At 35.2% G+C, this 21,333-nt stretch overlaps 1 protein-coding gene across 2 annotated transcripts; it reads left to right on the top strand.

Annotated features, from left to right (window-relative positions):
- The first annotated feature begins 8,806 nt into the window (after window positions 1-8,806).
- Window positions 8,807-21,297, top strand: LOC138333185 (ubiquitin-associated protein 1-like). 2 transcript variants are annotated; one of them, XM_069281372.1, is made up of 9 exons: window positions 8,807-8,906; window positions 10,423-10,478; window positions 11,641-11,714; window positions 12,332-12,391; window positions 13,000-14,187; window positions 14,839-14,871; window positions 17,021-17,257; window positions 17,807-17,908; window positions 19,050-21,297. In XM_069281372.1, exons 2-9 carry the CDS (start codon window positions 10,442-10,444, stop codon window positions 19,173-19,175), a joined length of 1,857 nt encoding a protein of 618 aa, XP_069137473.1. In that variant the 5' UTR covers window positions 8,807-8,906; window positions 10,423-10,441; the 3' UTR covers window positions 19,176-21,297. The 2 variants fall into 2 exon arrangements, with proteins under 2 accessions (XP_069137473.1, XP_069137475.1); XM_069281374.1 differs by lacking the exon at window positions 14,839-14,871.
- Window positions 21,298-21,333: the final 36 nt, after the last annotated feature.

Raw genomic sequence — 21,333 nt, 5'->3', positions numbered from 1 at the left:
ATAAAATCTGCCCATATGAATTAAGGTATGATTCTTAACCAAGGATTTGTAAGCCCTTGTTTTAAACAGATTTTGTTTTTGCATATATGCAAATGCATCTACTAACTGCGTTATGTCTGAAAGCGATTGTGTGACTAAATTACTGTACATTTGATACTATTGCTTAATTAACAGTATGTATATATTTGTCATTTAATTCTACTGTGATTTGGCAGATTTAATTTTATATACCAAGTTTTGAGACCGGTCACATCACAAATATTCATTATTTGGCAGACGTGATATTTTTCGATCATTTTTTTTACGAAATACATTCAGCTTTCATATAGAATCTTCTACAGTGCATCCGACGACTTGCTGATATTTCGCTCAAGGTCTTTCATTAGTGTCTTTACTTGCAAAATAAATCATGCACGGGTCAGACGATAAAAATGAGACTGAAGATGTCTATGTCTACTCCAAATAGCAGATATCAAGTGTCAAAAGCAGAATACTTCCGAATAGCCAATGTCGTGCTGCGTTAATCTCTTTACCTGTATACTGCAGTAACTAAAACGCGTGGTCAACTCTGGCTAATTATTGAGCTAACGAGTTACGTAAGAAAGGTGTTTAGTGACCTGTCACGCTGTGTTAACTAGCACACGTCACGTGTAAAAATATTTGTCCACAGGTAAGTTAGACGGACCATCAATAATATCATATTTACAGTAAAATATACCGTTCGTACATAATATATAACAAGTGTATCACACTACATGCATGGTTAATATTTCTGATAGTTGCTCCAGTTCTTTGTTAATTTTGGTCAATTTCGATCATTATATGATATCAATAATTTCAATAACACATGTCTACATAGTAAGTTTTTTGTTGTTTTTTACCCCCCCCCACCCCAAAAAAAAAAAAAAAAAATGAATAAATACATAAATAAAATAAAATAAAAAATGTATGTGATATCTACGTGTTTTGAACTATGAAATACATTATATAACAAACTTTCTTTTTGTTATGTTTGTTCTTTATTTATACAGAAACATATTCCAATGGATAATTATATATGACCAAGGATTTTATGGCCATCATTTCCCGAAATCGTCTTCTTTAAGATTACATAGTGAAAATTAAATATTCCCGAACTTTGATAATTTAATAATTTATTAAAACAGAGATTATATTTCTAGTAAAAAGGTACCGAGCCGTGCATGTATAAAAGTTTACACAAGGCAGAGATATAGATAATTTAATTATTGAAATCTCTGCACAATTATATTACATGTAGCCTTGTTTCACTTGCAATATTTCCTTAATACATATGTTCCTGATATATACTTGTAAAATGCTCGTAAGCCCATTTCAGGAATTCATATATGTCCACCTTTGTGCAATAACCACACTACCAAATAACTCACTGCCGTTGTCCTCGTGACGTCACATCCGGCTATTCCCCAAATCAGCGTGAGTGGCCGATTCCCTGATTAGCAGTCGATATACAGGTAAAAATCGGGCACTTCGGAGGGCGGTATCTCGGTACAGAAGCGGCCGATTTTGATGCGGTTTTCAACATTCTTGTCAGGAGATCAAACAGAATAACATATCAAAATATAATTTTCCGTTCCGTGTACACTTTAACAAGAGTTACGATCCAGTATACCTTCCTCAATCCTCGATACTCTTTGGGTCACGTTCACTGTCGTTAAATCCATCCATGGACTATCCCATAGTAAAACTGAAGGCAGTTCAGGAGGGGAAAACTGACCAATTACGGGCATGCAGAGATTTCATTTGAAGATTTCAGAGCGACGCCCTATCTACCTGATAACATTTGTTGCCAAAACATAGAGCCTTCAATTATAGACCAGGGATGGATATAACGACATTGATAGTAACCCATGGATATCGAGGATGACCTTACTCTTTAAAATAATAGGAAAAGGAGTGTATCGTATTGAGCTCCTCTAGCATGCAAAGATAATAGCCTAAACATGTTCAATGCAATTACATGTAATATCACCATACGAGTTCAGCATAAAAGTCGATCCATTGCATGCGTAACGTTACTGAATGTGTTCTTACGAGAAATCTGTATCGGGTCCCGTCTTATGCGGAAGAGAACAAGAGTGTCTTCGTGGCTTTATATCCTTTGGAAGGGAACAGAAGTATCGAGAATGCAGGGACACGGAATCACAGGGATCTGATAATTAATTGCATGCAACAAAATATTTTGGCCTACCAGAGTGTCCACAGACCATTCTATATGTTTTATAGGTGTAGATAATCATTTAATATTATACTCTTACTCTACCATGGTGCATAGATTTTGTGAAATGATCAATGGACACTCTGGTAGGTCCAAATACATATATAAACTAATTATCATATCAATGTGCCTGCATGGATAGATAATAGCACATAGTTTTTAAGATGTTTACCTAAACCCCTGAGACTCAGAAATTGTTTTCTCTATATATACATAAACACATACTATAATTAGTTGCCGGTGCCCTTGAAGGAGTGAATAAGGAATGTTCGGGAGGCCGAGATATGACTGTATGAGGAAACAACTGACATTATACGGTAATGAGGAACAACCCTGTGATGGTTCAGTACATATCTTTTGAATAAAATATATCCGACAAAATAACCAATATATATTTTAATATTTGCCAATTCCAAGTGGTTATACTGAGTATAATCATAACAATGCCTTTCTTTATAAAATATAAAATAAAATTGAAGAAAAACATTGAGTAGCAGAGCGAGGTTTCGATCCTCGGACCTCTGGGTTATGGGCCCAGCACGCTTCCACTGCGCCACTCTGCTGCTTGTTCATTTATAGTTCACGCTGTGTATATCGATTTGGGAAGAACGATTGCATCAGAAAACGTTTCTACCGTGAAGTACGAGTTGTTTCCCTTGTTTCAATAACTGAAAATGTACTGTCCAGCTTGAAAATGAAAACGATAAGCACTTTTTTACATTCCAAAGACAGTAAATCAAGACAAAAAATCTATACCAATCAGCAAATTAATTGCAGAAACATACATGTAGGTCTATGTTTTTATTTTTTATTGTTGAGGGAAAAGAAGTATTTCCAACAGTATTTAATAAATATTATACATATTTCTACTTACACGAAATCATTTTCCTTTTGCATCGTACATTGGTAATTTTAGATAACCAGTAGGAAATAGAGAAAACCGAAATCATTATCTCATTTGCAGACATGTAAACATTATACATATGTTTCTGGATAAAGAATAAATTTTAAACTTCTGTTTTTTTTTTTTTTTTCTTTGCATTGTGCATACAAATTCAGGTATGTGTATGTTAATTTTCTCTGTGTGTTTTTTCTTTAAATGTCAAAATAAGCAAAACTTCTAAATAGCAGAGCGAGGTTTCGATCCTCGGACCTCTGGGTTATGGGCCCAGCACGCTTCCACTGCGCCACTCTGCTATATACTCAAACTAGGAAATAAATAATTTATATAGAACACTACTTTGGGCCATATTGGAAAACTGCCACGGGGTTCCGAGATTATTGCATCAGAAACGTTTTGGTCATTGTACACGTCTACTACGAGTTGCCTCCCTTCACCCAGATATTGGACCATATTTAAGATTCAGAAGAAACGATTCAAACTAAACTAAGATAGTGAGAAAATAAATAATTATTTAATTTACAAAGAATAATGTATGTGTGCGTTGTAGGACCTTTAAGGAAAAGCTAGTAATCACTACTGTTATGTTCTAATTAACTGTTGACAAACGGAAATAGCCTACGGATCCTCGTCATCTTCATCCCCTTCATCAATCACGGATCCTCGTCATCTTCATCCCCTTCATCAATCACGGATCCTCGTCATCTTCATCCCCTTCATCAATCACGGATCCTCGTCATCTTCATCCCCTTCATCAATCACGGATCCTCGTCATCTTCATCCCCTTCATCAATCACGGATCCTCGTCATCTTCATCCCCTTCATCAATCACGGATCCTTGTCATCTTCATCCCCTTCATCAATCACGGATCCTCGTCATCTTCATCCCCTTCATCAATCACGGATCCTCGTCATCTTCATCCCCTTCATCATCACGGATCCTGTCATCTCCCTTATTCACGGATCCTCGTCATCTTCATCCCCTTCATCAATCACGGATCCTCTCATCTCATCCCCTTCATCAATCACGGATCCTCGTCATCTTCATCCCCTTCATCAATCAACGGATCCTTGTCATCTTCATCCCCTTCATCAATCACGGATCCTTGTCATCTTCATCCCCTTCATCAATCACGGATCCTTGTCATCTTCATCCCCTTCATCAATCACGGATCCTTGTCATCTTCATCCCCTTCATCAATCACGGATCCTTTCATCTTCATCCCCTTCATCAATCACGGATCCTCGTCATCTTCATCAATCACGGATCCTTTTCATCTTCATCCCCTTCATCAATCACGGATCCTCGTCATCTTCATCCCCTTCATCAATCACGGATCCTTTTCATCTTCATCCCCTTCATCAATCACGGATCCTTTTCATCTTCATCCCCTTCATCAATCACGGATCCTCGTCATCTTCATCCCCTTCATCAATCACGGATCCTCGTCATCTTCATCCCCTTCATCAATCACGGATCCTTTTCATCTTCATCCCCTTCATCAATCACGGATCCTTTTCATCTTCATCCCCTTCATCAATCACGGATCCTCGTCATCTTCATCCCCTTCATCAATCACGGATCCTTGTCATCTTCATCCCCTTCATCAATCACGGATCCTCGTCATCTTCATCCCCTTCATCAATCACGGATCCTTGTCATCTTCATCCCCTTCATCAATCACGGATCCTTTTCATCTTCATCCCCTTCATCAATCACGGATCCTTCATCTTCATCCCCTTCATCAATCACGGATCCTCGTCATCTTCATCCCCTTCATCAATCACGGATCCTCGTCATCTTCATCCCCTTCATCAATCACGGATCCTCGTCATCTTCATCCCCTTCATCAATCACGGATCCTCGTCATCTTCATCCCTTCATCAATCACGGATCCTTGTCATCTTCATCCCCTTCATCAATCACGGATCCTTGTCATCTTCATCCCCTTCATCAATCACGGATCCTTGTCATCTTCATCCCCTTCATCAATCACGGATCCTTTTCATCTTCATCCCCTTCATCAATCACGGATCCTCGTCATCTTCATCAATCACGGATCCTTTTCATCTTCATCCCCTTCATCAATCACGGATCCTCGTCATCTTCATCCCCTTCATCAATCACGGATCCTCGTCATCTTCATCCCCTTCATCAATCATAGATCCTTGTCATCTTCATCCCCTTCATCAATCACGGATCGTCATCTTCATCCCCTTCATCAATCACGGATCCTTGTCATCTTCATCCCCTTCATCAATCACGGATCCTTGTCATCTTCTTTCCCTTCGTCAATCACGGATCCTTTTCATCTTCATCCCCTTCATCAATCACGGATCCTCGTCATCTTCATCCCCTTCATCAATCACGGATCCTCGTCATCTTCATCCCCTTCATCAATCACGGATCCTCGTCATCTTCATCCCCTTCATCAATCACGGATCCTTGTCATCTTCATCCCCTTCATCAATCACGGATCCTCGTCATCTTCATCCCCTTCATCAATCACGGATCCTCGTCATCTTCATCCCCTTCATCAATCACGGATCCTCGTCATCTTCATCCCCTTCATCAATCACGGATCCTTGTCATCTTCATCCCCTTCATCAATCACGGATCCTCGTCATCTTCATCCCCTTCATCAATCACGTATCCTCGTCATCTTCATCCCCTTCATCAATCATAACCCTGTCAAATACACCACCATCTAGACACCTGGAAAATACTAAATAATAGAAACGCATTTACTACTCAATCAAAAGTAAACAAAATGATGTGTGTCGTACTTGACCGCAAAGACTCTGATGACTTCACAAAAAACACATGTAATCCACGTTAACACCTACAGCACGTGCATATTAACTCTGCGCGTGAGCCACGTAACTACTCACCGGATTGGCTAACACCGCACTTTCAATCTGACCTTCCGACCTCTGCACGTGCCTCTTCCTTTAGACACGTGCCACTGTTTACAATCAGTCTTAAAAGTCCCAATGATAAATCCATTCATCTGAACATGTCTGTATCAAATTGCGTTCATACCACCAAGGATTTATTCTCATATACGTCCTTGATACCACCTTTAAAGGCCCAATATACCTTTCCGAAACGGTTTTTTTAATTTTCAAAATGGGAATGTAAAACGAGGTTGATAAATTTATAGAGTCACAAAAGTCATTAACTTACTGTAAATACTACATATATCATCACCTTCTGAACAATTTTATCAAAATAAGTAAAATGTTAATTTTCATAACGCAGGTCGTCTTATGTTTCCCGCCGTCGTCCTAAATACCGCGCGGTAGTTGACTATCACTACGCCAGAGGGCAAAACAACAAAATGTCTCTCGACTGTTTTCATATATTACGCAGGAAATCTTGCATATGTTTGGTGGTGTAACCTCATCTTAGGCCATCGATATATATTTTTTGGTGTTATTAATGTTATTAAGAAACCTTTATATTTTGCTCAGGAAAGGTAGTGGGCCTTTAACGCAATCAAAATACGAGTACTGTTTGCAATCAAAACACGAGTACTGTTTAATCCCTATTTATAATGAGTTTCCAAAGGCTCGCAAAAAATGAAGAATTCTTAACTTGTACCATATATATATATATAATTATGAAGGTAAACTCGTGACAAATCCTTTATGTATGTACAGGTAATATTAGTATTATTATATATTATTTTTTACATGTACATGTAATAGTATATATAATCATGTATGCTCCTGGTCTGACAGATCAAAATGACTTGTACCATACAAATGCATATACATGTACATGTACATCATTGTACAGTATAGTATATCGTCATATCTTCAATAACTCGACGCTGATCAGTTCCAATGCATCATTATCATCATTATGGCAAGCACACATGACATGTATTCAAAGAGCAATGCAATTATATAATTATATATATTAAGAGAACTTAATTGCGATATAAGATATCTCACTGAGTATATGACATATATCATGTAATATAATTCAATTACTGAATACGGGATATACCTTACTCCTTCAATAAATGTTAATTTGGCGTGTCTTATATCAGAAACAAGTATGCATACATTATATGTTTCTGCTTATATGTGCATTATGTAAGCTGATTATTTTCATATGCTACACATGCAATGGACTGGTTTGATATTGTACTTAATCAAAATGTTGTATATCTTATCAGAGACTTATAATTAGATATAATCTATATCGCTGTATATACATAAAAGCTAATATCTAAAATAAATTACGCTATATATGCAATTTGCCTCTCACTCTCCGTCTATTGTCCCTTCACCACAAGACAACCTGACGCCTATCATTACATCCCCAACACAACCTCTGAACCAATATCTACCTCTCAGGTCAGGTGTATCTTAGCTGTGTTAATTACAGGTAAATCTGCCCGAGGACAGAGGGAGGGGGTGGGGGAGAGACACCAGTCACCGCCAGTCACGTCTAAATAACATACAAATAACACAGTAATAAGTGACGTAATCGGTTACTTGGTTATTATATACAATGCATTTAAATCTCTGTTGATATAAGCATTAGGACAAGGACGTATAAGGACATACACGTCCTTGCCTGAGAAGCAGCCACTGGAATACAATATACATGGCATCATGTTGACAGTGATAATAATGATTGATTATTCACTTCAGAAGAGATACGGAATAGTCAAGGATTTATAAGTGAGATACGTCCTTGGGAATAGCTAATCACTTGATCTATTGACTTGAAATGAAATGATAGACAATATCAAGAATGTGTAACTACGATGAGAAATGTTATTTATTTATCTTTTCGTTAAATTATTTGCTACTGTGTTTAAAATATGTACAAAATTAAGATAATGAACTATTATGGTGCGCATAAAATAGGATAGTCCGCTAAACCTGCTTATATTTATAAGGCTTTTTTAATGCCTATTACATATTGAAAAATAATAATAATAATAATTAGAGCCAGTTTAACGGACTAAAATAGAGTACTTGGTAAATATCCTTTAAAATTTGTGTCGACCCATTAAATAGGGTACCTGTTAAATAAATATCTTTTTAATTTGTGTCGACGCATAAATTAAATAGGGTATGTACTTGGTAAATATCTTTTTAATTTGTGTCGAGGCATACTTTTGTTTCTTTCATAAATTCATGTGTTACACTTATATTCCTATATTTTCTTTTGAAATATAAGCATTGGAAGTTCGTACCAATTAAAGTAGAAATTTGAAGAACATTTCCATAGCCCTTCAAGTTTTTGACCGTAAGCTATTGTTTACCCTTTTGTCTATATACAATTCAATTTTCAGTTGATTATTTTTTATTTACGTATTTCTAAGTATTTTTTTTGTGATTGAAGAATGTTTCCAAAACATAATGGAAATTTGATCCTCTTCTGTTCCTTTTTGACTTCTTGATATGAGGGTCAAGCGTAGCACACTTCAATTTTTTAGAACTTTTTCTGACAAATGTACTAAGTAGTCATTGTTTTTGCATTTCATTGTTTTATTTAATTTTGTGTATTTTTATCTTTATGCACCTGACATTTCTGTTGTTTTTCCACAATTTTCACCTAAAAATTGTTCTCTGTGTTGCATTAACTAATTTAAATGTGACCCTGTGACTCAGTGCTTTACCTGTGTGAGTTATCAGAGTTATCTCCCCTCGGACATGACAGCTGACGATGACATCATAGAAAAACATGGAGGACGACTGCACACATTGAGAGTGAAGATCAGGGTAAGAGATGGAGATGTCGTGTCTGTGAGGTGTACCATTGTCGCCAAACGATTGTTTTTAAAAGTCCTTTTGCTAATGATATTGAAGATAATTGAGCAAGCATAATTTTACATCCATAGTACGCGATTCGAATTGTAAACAAAGATGTAAAACGAAACTTGTGATTTCAGATTCGGATTGATGTCTGACACTTCCTCGAATTGTTGTTGATGCGTGCAATTTTTCGTGTTTGAGTGATATTTTATGCATTGTGTAGACAATTATATGAACATATATTCATTGAAGTTGTTGTTGATCTGTTTTTTATGTAACACGTACAATGATCATGTCTGATAAATCAAGATCGGTGCTTTAGAGTACATTAGAAGAATTGTATTTCACGTTAATCTTTTTATTGTTATATTCATCAACCATTAATGACAAATAGGCTATGTCATAAACTATATATAAATGGTACTGACCTGCAGACAGAAATCTTTTCCAGTGACTCGTTCGTCCAACATATACACTGTATGCATGCTTCACCTATATACTCCAACAATATTGAAATAATCCAACACACAATTTGTCATTTATGATAAATTTTTAATAGTAACTAGAACAAATAATCATACCATGCCTTCACTCTGTATCACAAAGGATTGCGACAACCATCTGTTTGATTTATTCTGTTCGTTCCCCAGATCTATCACAAATGATATATGATTATATATATATATATAATACACCCCATAAATAAATTAGATATAATAACCAGTTACATGTTCATGCATGGACACAAAGATATTTTCTCTAGAAGTGGTTTGAATTATGACACCATTGGAAATCATATATAGAACATAGAATTTTTATCAGCTTTACAATGTGTTGCTTATAAATCAGACGTTTGTGATTGTATGCTTGCATGTTTTGGTGATTACCCTTGTATATGTACAATATGTAGCTCATGCATGTAGACTGGTGTCCTAGGTTCAAACCCTGGTTTGGCTATTACATTTCTCCTCTCCAGTTATAGAATTGGTGGCCAGCTGATGATGGTGGTAATTAATGGGCTGAGTCTTGGGTGTTTTTTTTAACAGGATTGGACTGGGACAATCAACAGATAGTTCAATCAGTAGTTCACCCAGCTAGTTTTATAGTGTTTTGGAGTTTCCTGTCTGGCCACTATACACTTTTTCTCACCTGTTAAACATATATGAGTGCATTTTGCAACTAAGAGAAGAAATGAATCGGTCAGACCGAGCTTCGATTCTGTACCTTCCGAACACTGTAAATGAACTCTTAAGGCATTGCTAAAAATAAGATAGTCACCAATGATTAATCATATAACCTATTTATGTTAGTTTATGAAGGTTTTTGTAGTTGCTTTCATAGCAAACATTAGGAGACAAGTGCTATTGGAACACATGACGTGACAAGCACTTCAGAGGTTAATCCAGGTGGACTATGAGCCAAACTGGCTGTCTGTACTTTTCGTTTATTAACCAATCTGTTAATTATATCTTTCTGTTTTCAGAAACAGTGGTTTGTCCATCATGGCTTATCGTGACTATCAACGAGAAAATAGTGAAGGTTAGTTCAGTGATTTGTTGATATATCAACGTTATATAATTGTGTGTATTAAATAAATTCAATTAAGGTCAAACACTCCAATAAAAATAAGTTTTAAAACAATAATACCAATAATTAAGCTATTAAGGAATATATTTCATTATTATACCTTTGCTTCTTTTTCACTATATAAAGAGTAGAGAATATAAATGCTATTCAAATCCAGTCTTTTAAAACCACTGTTTACCAGGTAAATAGTCATTCGAACTATTTACCTGAAAATGAGCTATTTACCTGCATTCAAATTTTCGCGGACTTTTGCTTAATCATGAATTTGATTGGATAACGCATTGGGAGTCCTTAATTCGGAACCTCTCTGACTGTATCTCATTCCCAACGAAAAAATCACAAAGCGCTTAGGTGATCTAGATTTGACGCTGCAGACGACAACTTGTTTACAACACGGCCTCCAGATTCGACAACCTATACGAGGAATCTTTCGAAAAATTGTTGACCGATAGGGACAGTGGAAATACACAGCAGTTCATATTTTAAAGGACTACGTACGAGAAAATTCACTGGACACTATCGATGACATGGAGTGTGGAACAAGTGAAAATATCAACGGGTTATATGTTATAGCATTTTTCTTAACGGTATAATAAAACACTTATTGAATGGGTTTATTCGAGAATTTTCACTTTTATTGTCCCCCTTGACACAACTATTTCCCTCGGCTTCGCCTCAGGAAATAGTTTATGTCTCTGGGGCAATAAAAGTGCTATTTCCCTCATACCCATTCAATAACTGTATACTATAGACCAATTAAAAGACATACATGTACATTGTCTAAAAAAACACTAATTAAACATCAATCTGATTAATGCTATTGTCCCTAGTCTCATTGGCATTATTCATTAATATGGCATTAACTTGTCATTAAGCCAAATCAACCAACTATTATTACATATCATGTGTTTTATTTATGAAGGGACTATAAATGAACAGCAGCATATATATAAGATATGGTCAAGGACTATGTAATAGATAATAATCATATTTGATGATTTGATCCATTTTACTCTATCCTTATCTTACTTATTATACATTACCCAGACCATGTAATAGTAAACTTTTGCAAGAATAATAAAAAAACAACTATTTATACTTATTTATTTTTCAGTATATGGTTCTACGATATCCTACCTAGATGGGGTGCCATTCAAGATCAGTTCTTCATTTAAACCACCGACAAAGGTATATTACTTATGATTTATTAAAGACATATTTCTTTTTCTGTGAGACAATCATGTTTGATTCTGACAAGAGACTGGTGTTATTCTCACAAAGGATATAGCAATTTCTCATAAGTGATGTAAAATATATCAACATACAAAACCTTGCCTGAAATATTCTACATAAGAAAGATATCAAAGTACCTGTAGTTAAGGATGTATTCTTAGTATAGATGAATGTACTCATCGTCCGTTTTTGTTATACAGAGATATCTTCTCCTGAAAATTATATTATTTAGAGACCAACTCGATTTGCGCTCATCACAAATGAGATGTCTTTACAGAAGATATTGCAGCTTATAGATGAAAGAGATCCCAGAAGTAAAAAAGCAACAAATTGAATTATCAAAAGTTGTATTGTAGAAGTAGCTAATCGGCCTAGATTCAGATTAGCTTTAATTTGATCTAATAGTGTACTTTATCTTATAAGTCCAACTATATAAATATATAAATAGTCCAAAACATTTACTAGAATATACCAGTGAGCGGTAATGCAGAGATAATTTTCCTCTTTAATGAAGACCTTGAATCTCACATTGTGTTGAAGGGTGTTTTAAAATCTTATTATCTATGTTGCAGGTTCAGCTACCGTCTACGCTGATGAGAAAAACTAGAGTGGCAGCTGCAAGACATGAGGAGGTAAAACCACAAAAATATCTCAATGAATGATATGTCCATTTTGGTTTTAATTAAAAAATTAATTTAAAAAATGACTTATGTGCTAATGGCTAATAGCCAATGTTACCCGGTAGATGTAATAAGACGCTAAATTTTACCTGGTCCTGTTATACATGTATATGTTTACTTGGACATCATAGTATACTGTGAACCAACTTCCTTTTGTGGCTTCTAAGTTTTGTGATTTTAATTTCAAAACAAGTACACAAAAGATTAACATCAGAGATTTAAAGATTAAAAGGTAATTCCAATCAATATAAATGTTGTAGATTTTCATTTGCAGATGTAAACTTACTTTTGCAAATTCGGATAGTGAAATTCACAAAAGTGAATTGTATGCGTAAGAAGTTGTTTTTGGTTTATAGTAATTACTAGGCCAATTAATAGTACTTGTCTAAAAGTTTTGCTTATGAAATTTCTAATAGAGAAATAGAAGTGGTAAATTATCCATAAAGTGCTGATACAGGTGATATTTGGCCATGTTTTATGATTAAAACAGATTGACACTATCAATCATCAGAAGTTATTGTGAGTATAGCTGAATCATTTTCTCATTAATTCTGTTGCAGTATTCATTTGACATAGAGGAAGGAGTCCTTCAGTGGGCCCATGAAAGGGAAAGACAGTTAGAGGCACAGAAACGAGAAGAGGAAGAACGTCGCCAAATAGCCAATCAATTACGAGAGCAGGAAAACCAACGGTCAAGTTCAGATGACTCTGAACCTGAAGATGAATGGTTGGCGTCCCACCAGAGTTCGGGGCCATCGTTGCCTAGTGGTCAGTCCAGAGGGACAGGTGTAGTAGCGACTGGTTCAGTGCCTCTACAGCCGTTAAAGGCAGGACTGACCGGGAGCGAAATACTGACTCCAACACCGATCCACACAGATACAAACAATCAACACTCAAAAACAGCTAGTCAAAATGTTGATGTTTCACAGTTTGAAAAAGTGGATGATCCTTTTGATATGTTTGAGCGACAAATACTTAATGACATTGAGGAATTGAAAAGTGTGTTTTCTACTACAGAATCCACAACGAAAACGACAGATACAAACTCATGTACTGCTAACCAAAGCGAGTCTGACAATATATATGAAAATGTAAATTCTAATAATTCCAGTAAGACTAATAATGTGGGCTGTCCACCCAATGGGCTGGTGGGCGGGTCACATGACCATTCAGAGGAAGCTGGGGAGTATGTGCAAATAGATACAAAACTATCTAATAGCGAGGGTCAAGCAGCAACATCAATAATTGATAAAGGAAATTTACCACCTATTGCGCAAACAAAAGAGTTTCTTTCTGGAAGAATTCCTTTACCACCTATAGGTAACAATGTTATGCCTTCTACAGGACATTCTGCAAGTGAATTCGGTCAAATTCCAAATTCTAAATACCATAAAGATGTTCCGTTGTATGAGAATGTTGACTCTTTACCTCTTTATGAAAATGTGCAAATATCACAAGACAGTAACAGGGTGAGTTTTAATGCAAACAAATACTGCAGAAATAATCTGGATTCGCCGACACCGTCCCCACGACGGAATCGACCTAATTATGTAAATGTGATGCCACAAGGTCTCGGTACTGCTGGTACGATAGCGACACCTGGAGAAAACCCCAGCGGGATGAGGAATGCTCTGAGTTCTCCTGACATTTCAGGCATAAACAATACAGGCCTTCAGGACTATGACAATACCAGGAATATTTCACCGATGTTTTCGCGATCTCCACCTCCTCGACCTTCATCACATCAGGTAATTAATTTGTAATGGAAATAACCTCTGATTTCTGTTTCATGTTTTGTGTAAATGAAAGGTAGCAAGGAGCTAAGGCTCAACTTCAGGTCTTGTGTATTGAAGTAGACTTAGAGGGAAAAGATATAATTTTAGATGTGCCCTTTAGCCCATAAGTTTTCACAACTGCTTTGCTTGGAAAGTAACAGCATTTGAAATAGTTCAAGGTAATGATAATGGTTATGGTATGTCAGTGCTATTGGTGACAACTACATAGGTACCTCCCAACTAGAGTAAAACATGGATAGATATAATGAACCTCTGGTGACCAACAGAGAATTACCTCATTATAAGCAGGTAGTTAGTTATGCATGTAAACATCTTGTTAGGAACCTTGATGGGGAATTAAAATTACTACACAATGTTCATTTATATACTCACTATTAATCTGTTGTAATCATGTTCGTTATAAACATGTTTTCCTGTACGTACTAGTTATACTGTACAGTGTAGTATAAGTGAACATCAATATGTTGCTCGCTTTAGAGTGGCCAAGGAGATGACTTGTCATAGACATTAGTGCTCTGTATTTGTGGTTAGCTGGTTAATTAGAAATCCATGTGATTTATGATATCATTTATGTCAACTGTGCATGTGACTAAATCTCCACAGGACCTGACATCGATGGTTGACATTAACCCAGCAGTAAGTATAGGGGATGTCCATGCTGTAGTGGGGTACTTCTATTTTCATGACTAATTATCACATATTTACATATATTCTATATTTGCATATCACAGAGTTATTTGCCCTTGCAGATTAGTATTGTTTGTAGCGTCATGTGTTGCAAGAGAGGTCATACTTTTCAGAGAAAAAAACGTGAATTGCACCCACAAAGTAATGACGTCAATGGATACCTTCCTGCAAGGGAGGTTATATAATTATAACTCTGTAATATGCAAAGATGAAACACTAACTCAATCTTGTACATGTGCTGTTTAGAACAGATATTACTGCTATTTCACTATGCAAAGATCTAGAATATTCATTAAAGTGAAATTTCATTGTTAGCTAATTCCTCTATTTTGAACTATGATATTGATATTAAGTACAACGATGAATTACGTTATACCCGTACTGATTACGGGGTATTTTGACGGTGTATAGAATTTACAGATTTCAGTGAAAGCACAAATTAAGCAAGAATAAACCACCAATGAAATTCAAATGCTATATATATACAGAATAGAATTTATGATTGAAGGTTGTCAACTTTTTATTAATTTTAATGAACAGGTATATGTACATGGTATTCAAATTATAAATGTACTTCGAAGATATAATTGTACATATTCTGTAGTGACTGCAAAATTCAAAACATAATAAGGATTTTAATGTTGACTTAAAATATGAAATACACAGAAAAAGGACACAATTAAATTTGACCATTAGCATTTCTAGGTCACCAGAGATAAGTATGTCAGTGTTTCATAGCCCTGTGATCTAAGAGCTCCATTAAATCTATTGGAAATGTCAGCCACTGACAGAGTTCATAACATCATCAGATGTAAATGTGTATGTGATGTACAATTGAACCTTGTTAAATCCAACTCATATGATTCCATGACCTGCTTTGAATTTTGGTTTCTAATAAACTTTTTACTTTGCATAAGACACTTTTTTATGAGCTCAAGTACTATGAAATAACAAGGTTGGATTGTTTATGGGATACAAGCACAATATAATCTTAAATATACTCACTATAATTAAACTCATGGTGATGGTTATACATGTATAAAGAGCTTCTTATACCAACTCAGAGGTCAGGATGCAGTAATACTATTGCTATTAAATTAATAGTGAACATTAAAATGTAATTTATCATAATTCTGATCTGTCAGTTTCAGAGTTACTTCCCTTTATTTCACTCTCTAGATACTGAATGATTATATCATCAGGGACTAAATCAATTGTTCTTGGTTCCTGATCATGAATATTCAGGAAACTTTAATAATAAAATGAATGAATTCAAAGATTGTTTTTTTTACTAGTTAATAGACTCAAAAATTACCTGGTAATAAAGTCTTAGTAGCTTCTTTTAAATACTCGTAAAAAGCTTGACAGATACCTCTTGTAGATAGAGATACAGCTTATAGCTATAGCGACACAATATATTATTTTGTATTTGCATATAACAGGGTTATCTGCCCTTGTTGATAGATATTGATTGTGCCCTTATAATTATTGATTATGTGTTTGTGAGCGTAATGACATTTTTCAGAGAAAATAATGTTAGTTTCATTCACATATAATGAGATCACAATCAATACCTAAACCTTCAGTGTAGACTAGATATATACAACTCTGTATAAATATGCAAAAGAATGACTACTCTATACTTTAGAATAACCAGGTTCTCTGAAGGATGTTAAGCTGATTGAAATATTTTGCTGATTTTGTGAAAATATTAATTGATCAATACATGATATTGTGGTGGTTTTGTTGTTACAGTTGAAACATTGAAAATTATAACTCTACAAAAGAGTAATAATATAAATCCTGTGCAATTGAATATAGTTACATATTTAAAATATTCCTTGAAAATAATAAGGTTGTGAATGGCTTTTCTAAAAAATATAAGCATCACAGTATTCAGTCTTTCAGAAAATTGTAAAATCTGTTCTTTGTTAAAAACCTAGAAATGAATCCTAAATCAACAAGTCTTCATTTGTTAACTTATATATCAAAATGTTGATTTAATATAAAATACAGTATATTTTTACATGTGTTTTTATACAAGTATCAATATACATTTAATTAAAGTCTACATGTTATAAATCATTCATTGTTTCAGAGTTGGAACAAATACCAGCCTTTACCCGATCCCATTCCTAGTAACACAGAAGCCCTCCCAAGTTCCTTCTCCTCTAAGAGCAGCAGCAGTAGCGATCTTGCCAGTCCATCTGAGGTTGATCCTTATCTCCGCCTTTCTCCAGAAGCTCAGCATGCTGTAGACAATCTCGTCAGTATGGGATTCTCTAAGCCACGATCTGCTCGAGCGGTGGAGAAGTTTGGAAAGGATGAAAAAGAGGTAAACCTTTGTGAAACAGTGTCTTACCTCACTGACCCCTGAAAAATCATAATGGACTCTTCTAGCCTTTAAATTAGAAAAGTTCAAATGTGTATTCAGGGGTGATAGAGTTAAACATTGTAAAAACAAGGGATCAGTAAAAAGTTGATTGTCTTTATTAGTGAATTGTATCATTTGATGTATCAATAAAACTTGAGACATAATATTAAATGTCTTATTTGATCAAGGAAGAATAAATGGCCCGTTATTGTAACATGTTAGAGCACCTCCTTCAGCGAAGGCAACCTCATACAACATCATAATTACATTATTTTCTTTATTGTGAAAGTTATATCCCTTAAAAAATAGTAAAATAATTATTTACAAAATTTTCAGATATCCGAAGGTGTACCTTAATAAATTTTCATTGGTGATTTTCTTAATAAATTTAGTTTAACAAGATCTGAGCAAAGTAAAATACTCCTATATAAAATATTGTCTTGTTTATTTCCCTTTAATGTTCTCAGACATTATGTGATACAATCTATGTTGGTTGTGTTGTTTGATTAGGTGATTGACCACCTTTGTGGAGTAAACAACTTATCAGAAAAAGGATTTGACACACACCATGCAGAGATGGTGCTACTTCTCTATAACAACAACCTCACTAGGGTAAGTTGTCATGGTGATGGTTACCATGGTAATCAAATATAACAACAACCACTTCAAGTAAGTTGTCATGGTGATGGTTACCATGGTCATCAAATATAACAACAAACTCACTAGGGTAAATTGTCATGGTGATGGTTACCATGGTAAACAGATATAACAACAACCTAACTAGGGTAAGTTGTCATGGTGATGGTTACAATGGTTACCAGATATAACAACAACCTCACTAGGGTAAGTTGTCATGGTGATGGTTACCATGGTAATCAGATATAACAACAACCTCACTAGGGTAAGTTGTCATTGTGATGGTTACCATGGTAAACAGATATAACAACAACCTAACTAGGGTAAGTTGTCATGGTGATGGTTACCATGGTAAACAGATATAACAACAACCTCACTAGGGTAAGTTGTCATTGTGATGGTTACCATGGTAAACAGATATAACAACAACCTCACTAGGGTAAGTTGTCATGGTGATGGTTACCATGGTAAACAGATATAACTACAAACTCACTAGGGTAAGTTGTCATTGTGATGGTTACCATGGTAAACAGATATAACTACAAACTCACTAGGGTAAGTTGTCATTGTGATGGTTACCATGGTAAACAGATATAACAACAACCTCACTAGGGTAAGTTGTCATGGTGATGGTTACCATGGTAAACAGATATAACAACAAACTCGCTAGAGTAAGTTGTCATGGTGATGGTTACCATGGTAAACAGATATTACAACAACCTCACTATGGTAAGTTGTCATGGTGATGGTTACCATGGTAAACATATATAACAACAATCTAACTAGGGTAAGTTGTCATGGTGATGGTTACTGAATCGTCATTGTTTACTGTAAAATTGGTACAGCGTCATGATGTTGTATTCGGTCTTTGCATATTACAGAGTTTGCTCCCTTTCCAGTAGGTATTGATTGAAACATCAATATTTTGAGAGCGCACTTCACATTGTTTTCTTCGAAAAGTATGATGTTACGCTCAGAAGCACATATGTCACAATCAATACCTACCCGCAAGAGCAGATAACTCTGTAATATGCAAGTACAGAATACATGTAAATGTTTATCATTAACCAAAACCTTTATGCACCATTTTCTTATCAATGTTTCCTTTCATTTACAGGCTGAAAAATATCTGGACATGTTCCAACAGTTTCAGGAACTTGGCTTTAGCCATGACAGAATCAAAGAAGCATTAGTCACAAACAATCTTGACAGAGAGAAGGCTTTGGATTTCCTGACAACCTGACAGGGGTCATGACCTTGTGATAGTGACCTTTTACATAAGAACAAATCTAAACAATGGAAACTCAACAGACCCTGTCAAAAGATGGAAAGGTCATGGTCGTTTGACCTCTCAAAGTGATGGTTGTTATTTGGTTGATATTTCACAAGTTGAAATCACAATCGGTATAGTAAAATACGCACAGAAATTGGAAAAGAATCATTGTGACATTTGACATTCTTTGAGCTTTGATCTATCAGGGGTGGGTAAGAGTAATCTCCCAATCTTGGATTATCGCCATGGTGACTTATTCATACTCACTGTCGTTAGTACAATCGACCTTGGCTGGAAATCTTGAACAAAATTCTGATTGTACCATTTGTTTATTCAGATGCAATGAGAAAGTCAGAACAGTGAAGATGTGTTCATATCATAAACAAAGATTGTTGTGAATTGGGACACTCGTTATCCTGGTTGGAGTGACCATATAACAAGCTGCTATTTTGTGATAATGACTTAAGGATAGTACTCGGATGACATCAGACACTTATTATTTATCATTCATTTTATTGTTGTGGTAATCATTGTTAAGATTGAGTACCATATCCTCTCTAATTTATGCCTTTTAAGAAATTGTTTCAAAACACAAAGATTATTATGTATGAAATTGCATTCTCCCACATACTTCAAAAGGTTACTTTTGGAATTCTGTCATTACAAGGGAAAAGATAACTTACCTTTACTGCAGTAGAGAGAAAACAGCTCACACATGCTAAATGATACATTGATTTCAAGATACCAAAACGATGTGGGTGAGTTATAATTGCTGCCGGTTATAGTCCTGAATTAGGTTGATTGTGAAGCGGTTTTTTGGTTTTTTTTGGTAACACCTCCGGAAAATTGGACTACCAGTAATCTACAATAATTGTACTTCACCCACATTGTTAAGGTCTCCTGAAACACTCGTATTATTAGATGTGGTCGTGCATGTGACGCAGCTGTGGCAGACATTGCTAATAACATCAGTAATTTTGAGGTTTACTTTATTAGTCTGTGATTTGTCGCATTGTGAAAATTTTACAAAACCAATTGTTATCTTATTCTTTCCTTATAGCATAGTAGAAAATAATGAAACATTAATGCAGAAATGGATGTCTTATCTCTCTTGAAAGATTTTGCTGGTCAGCGCTTGGCAAACCTTGTGCTGTCTCAACAAAATCTTTGAAATGTTCAGATGTCCGTTTCTTTGACAAATCAAAGATTTTAGTATTCTTTGTAAGAAGCCTGTATTTAAGTCACAGAATAAAGAATGGAGAAGTTATATGAGGAAAGAGGCACTTTTATAAATCCAATCTGTAGTGCAGAATTTGAAATGAGGCTGTTGAAAAGGAGCGATTGGTCATTGTAGTGAATATGGTATAAGAGTTTGTAACATTTGGAGGGGGGGGTGGGGGTCATGTGATTGATGGCACATTAAACTTATGGATTTGATATTAAACTGTACATAATTGTAACATCACTTTGATGAAATTATTGTCCACGATTGAAGAAGTTACAAATTAACAGAACAAACATATATATGATCATGATAAAACAGCAATTACAGTGTAATTCACTTTTCAAAATAGTGTTCATATAATAAATAATGATGAAGTGTATTGTTGATAAATTATGTATGAAACATATGTAGCTTTATTCTCCACCTGATAATCATATACTGTCTTTGACCCAATAAGCATCCAAGGTGGTTAAAGAATTGAATGATGAAGTAGCGCCTAATAAAGGACCATTTGGGTTAAAGATTTTCACAATTTACAAAAGAAATCAAATACAGAATTCTCCACAGTTTTCATAGTCTCAGTCTGTATTTTAGTCAATGAAATTGAGGCCTCAAAAAGAGGGACAGGTGGGGGGGCTTATTGGGTCGAATACAGTACATGTAATGTAAATAAATTATTTATTGGTATCAAACAGTTGTGAATTCCTCTAATAATCTGTGATGAACTGGACATTACCATACATACCTTTTACTGCATGACTGTGTACTATATTTATACCAAGAACAATATTTCCAAAATTTCCAAATTTAGGAACAGAATATTGTTTTCTGTAGAATTTTGGAATAAAATTTTAGAAGTATACTTTCCTGTATTGTCAATGCATTGTTTTTCATGACTTAATA

The sequence above is a fragment of the Argopecten irradians genome, chromosome 10 (assembly GCF_041381155.1).
Source record: "Argopecten irradians isolate NY chromosome 10, Ai_NY, whole genome shotgun sequence".
NCBI classification, from domain to species: domain Eukaryota; kingdom Metazoa; phylum Mollusca; class Bivalvia; order Pectinida; family Pectinidae; genus Argopecten; species Argopecten irradians.
Note: the sequence above shows the minus strand (reverse complement) of the source record. Positions and strands in the feature narration are given on the sequence as shown.

Bases quoted from the DNA above. Each gene is read 5' to 3' on its own strand.
- LOC138333185 (XM_069281372.1), top strand. From the start codon at position 10,442: ATGGCTTATCGTGACTATCAACGAGAAAATAGTGAAG. The intron at 14,188-14,838 runs GTAATTAATTTG...AAATCTCCACAG, and splicing joins CTCGACCTTCATCACATCAG to GACCTGACATCGATGGTTGA. The intron at 14,872-17,020 runs GTAAGTATAGGG...TCATTGTTTCAG, and splicing joins TGGTTGACATTAACCCAGCA to AGTTGGAACAAATACCAGCC.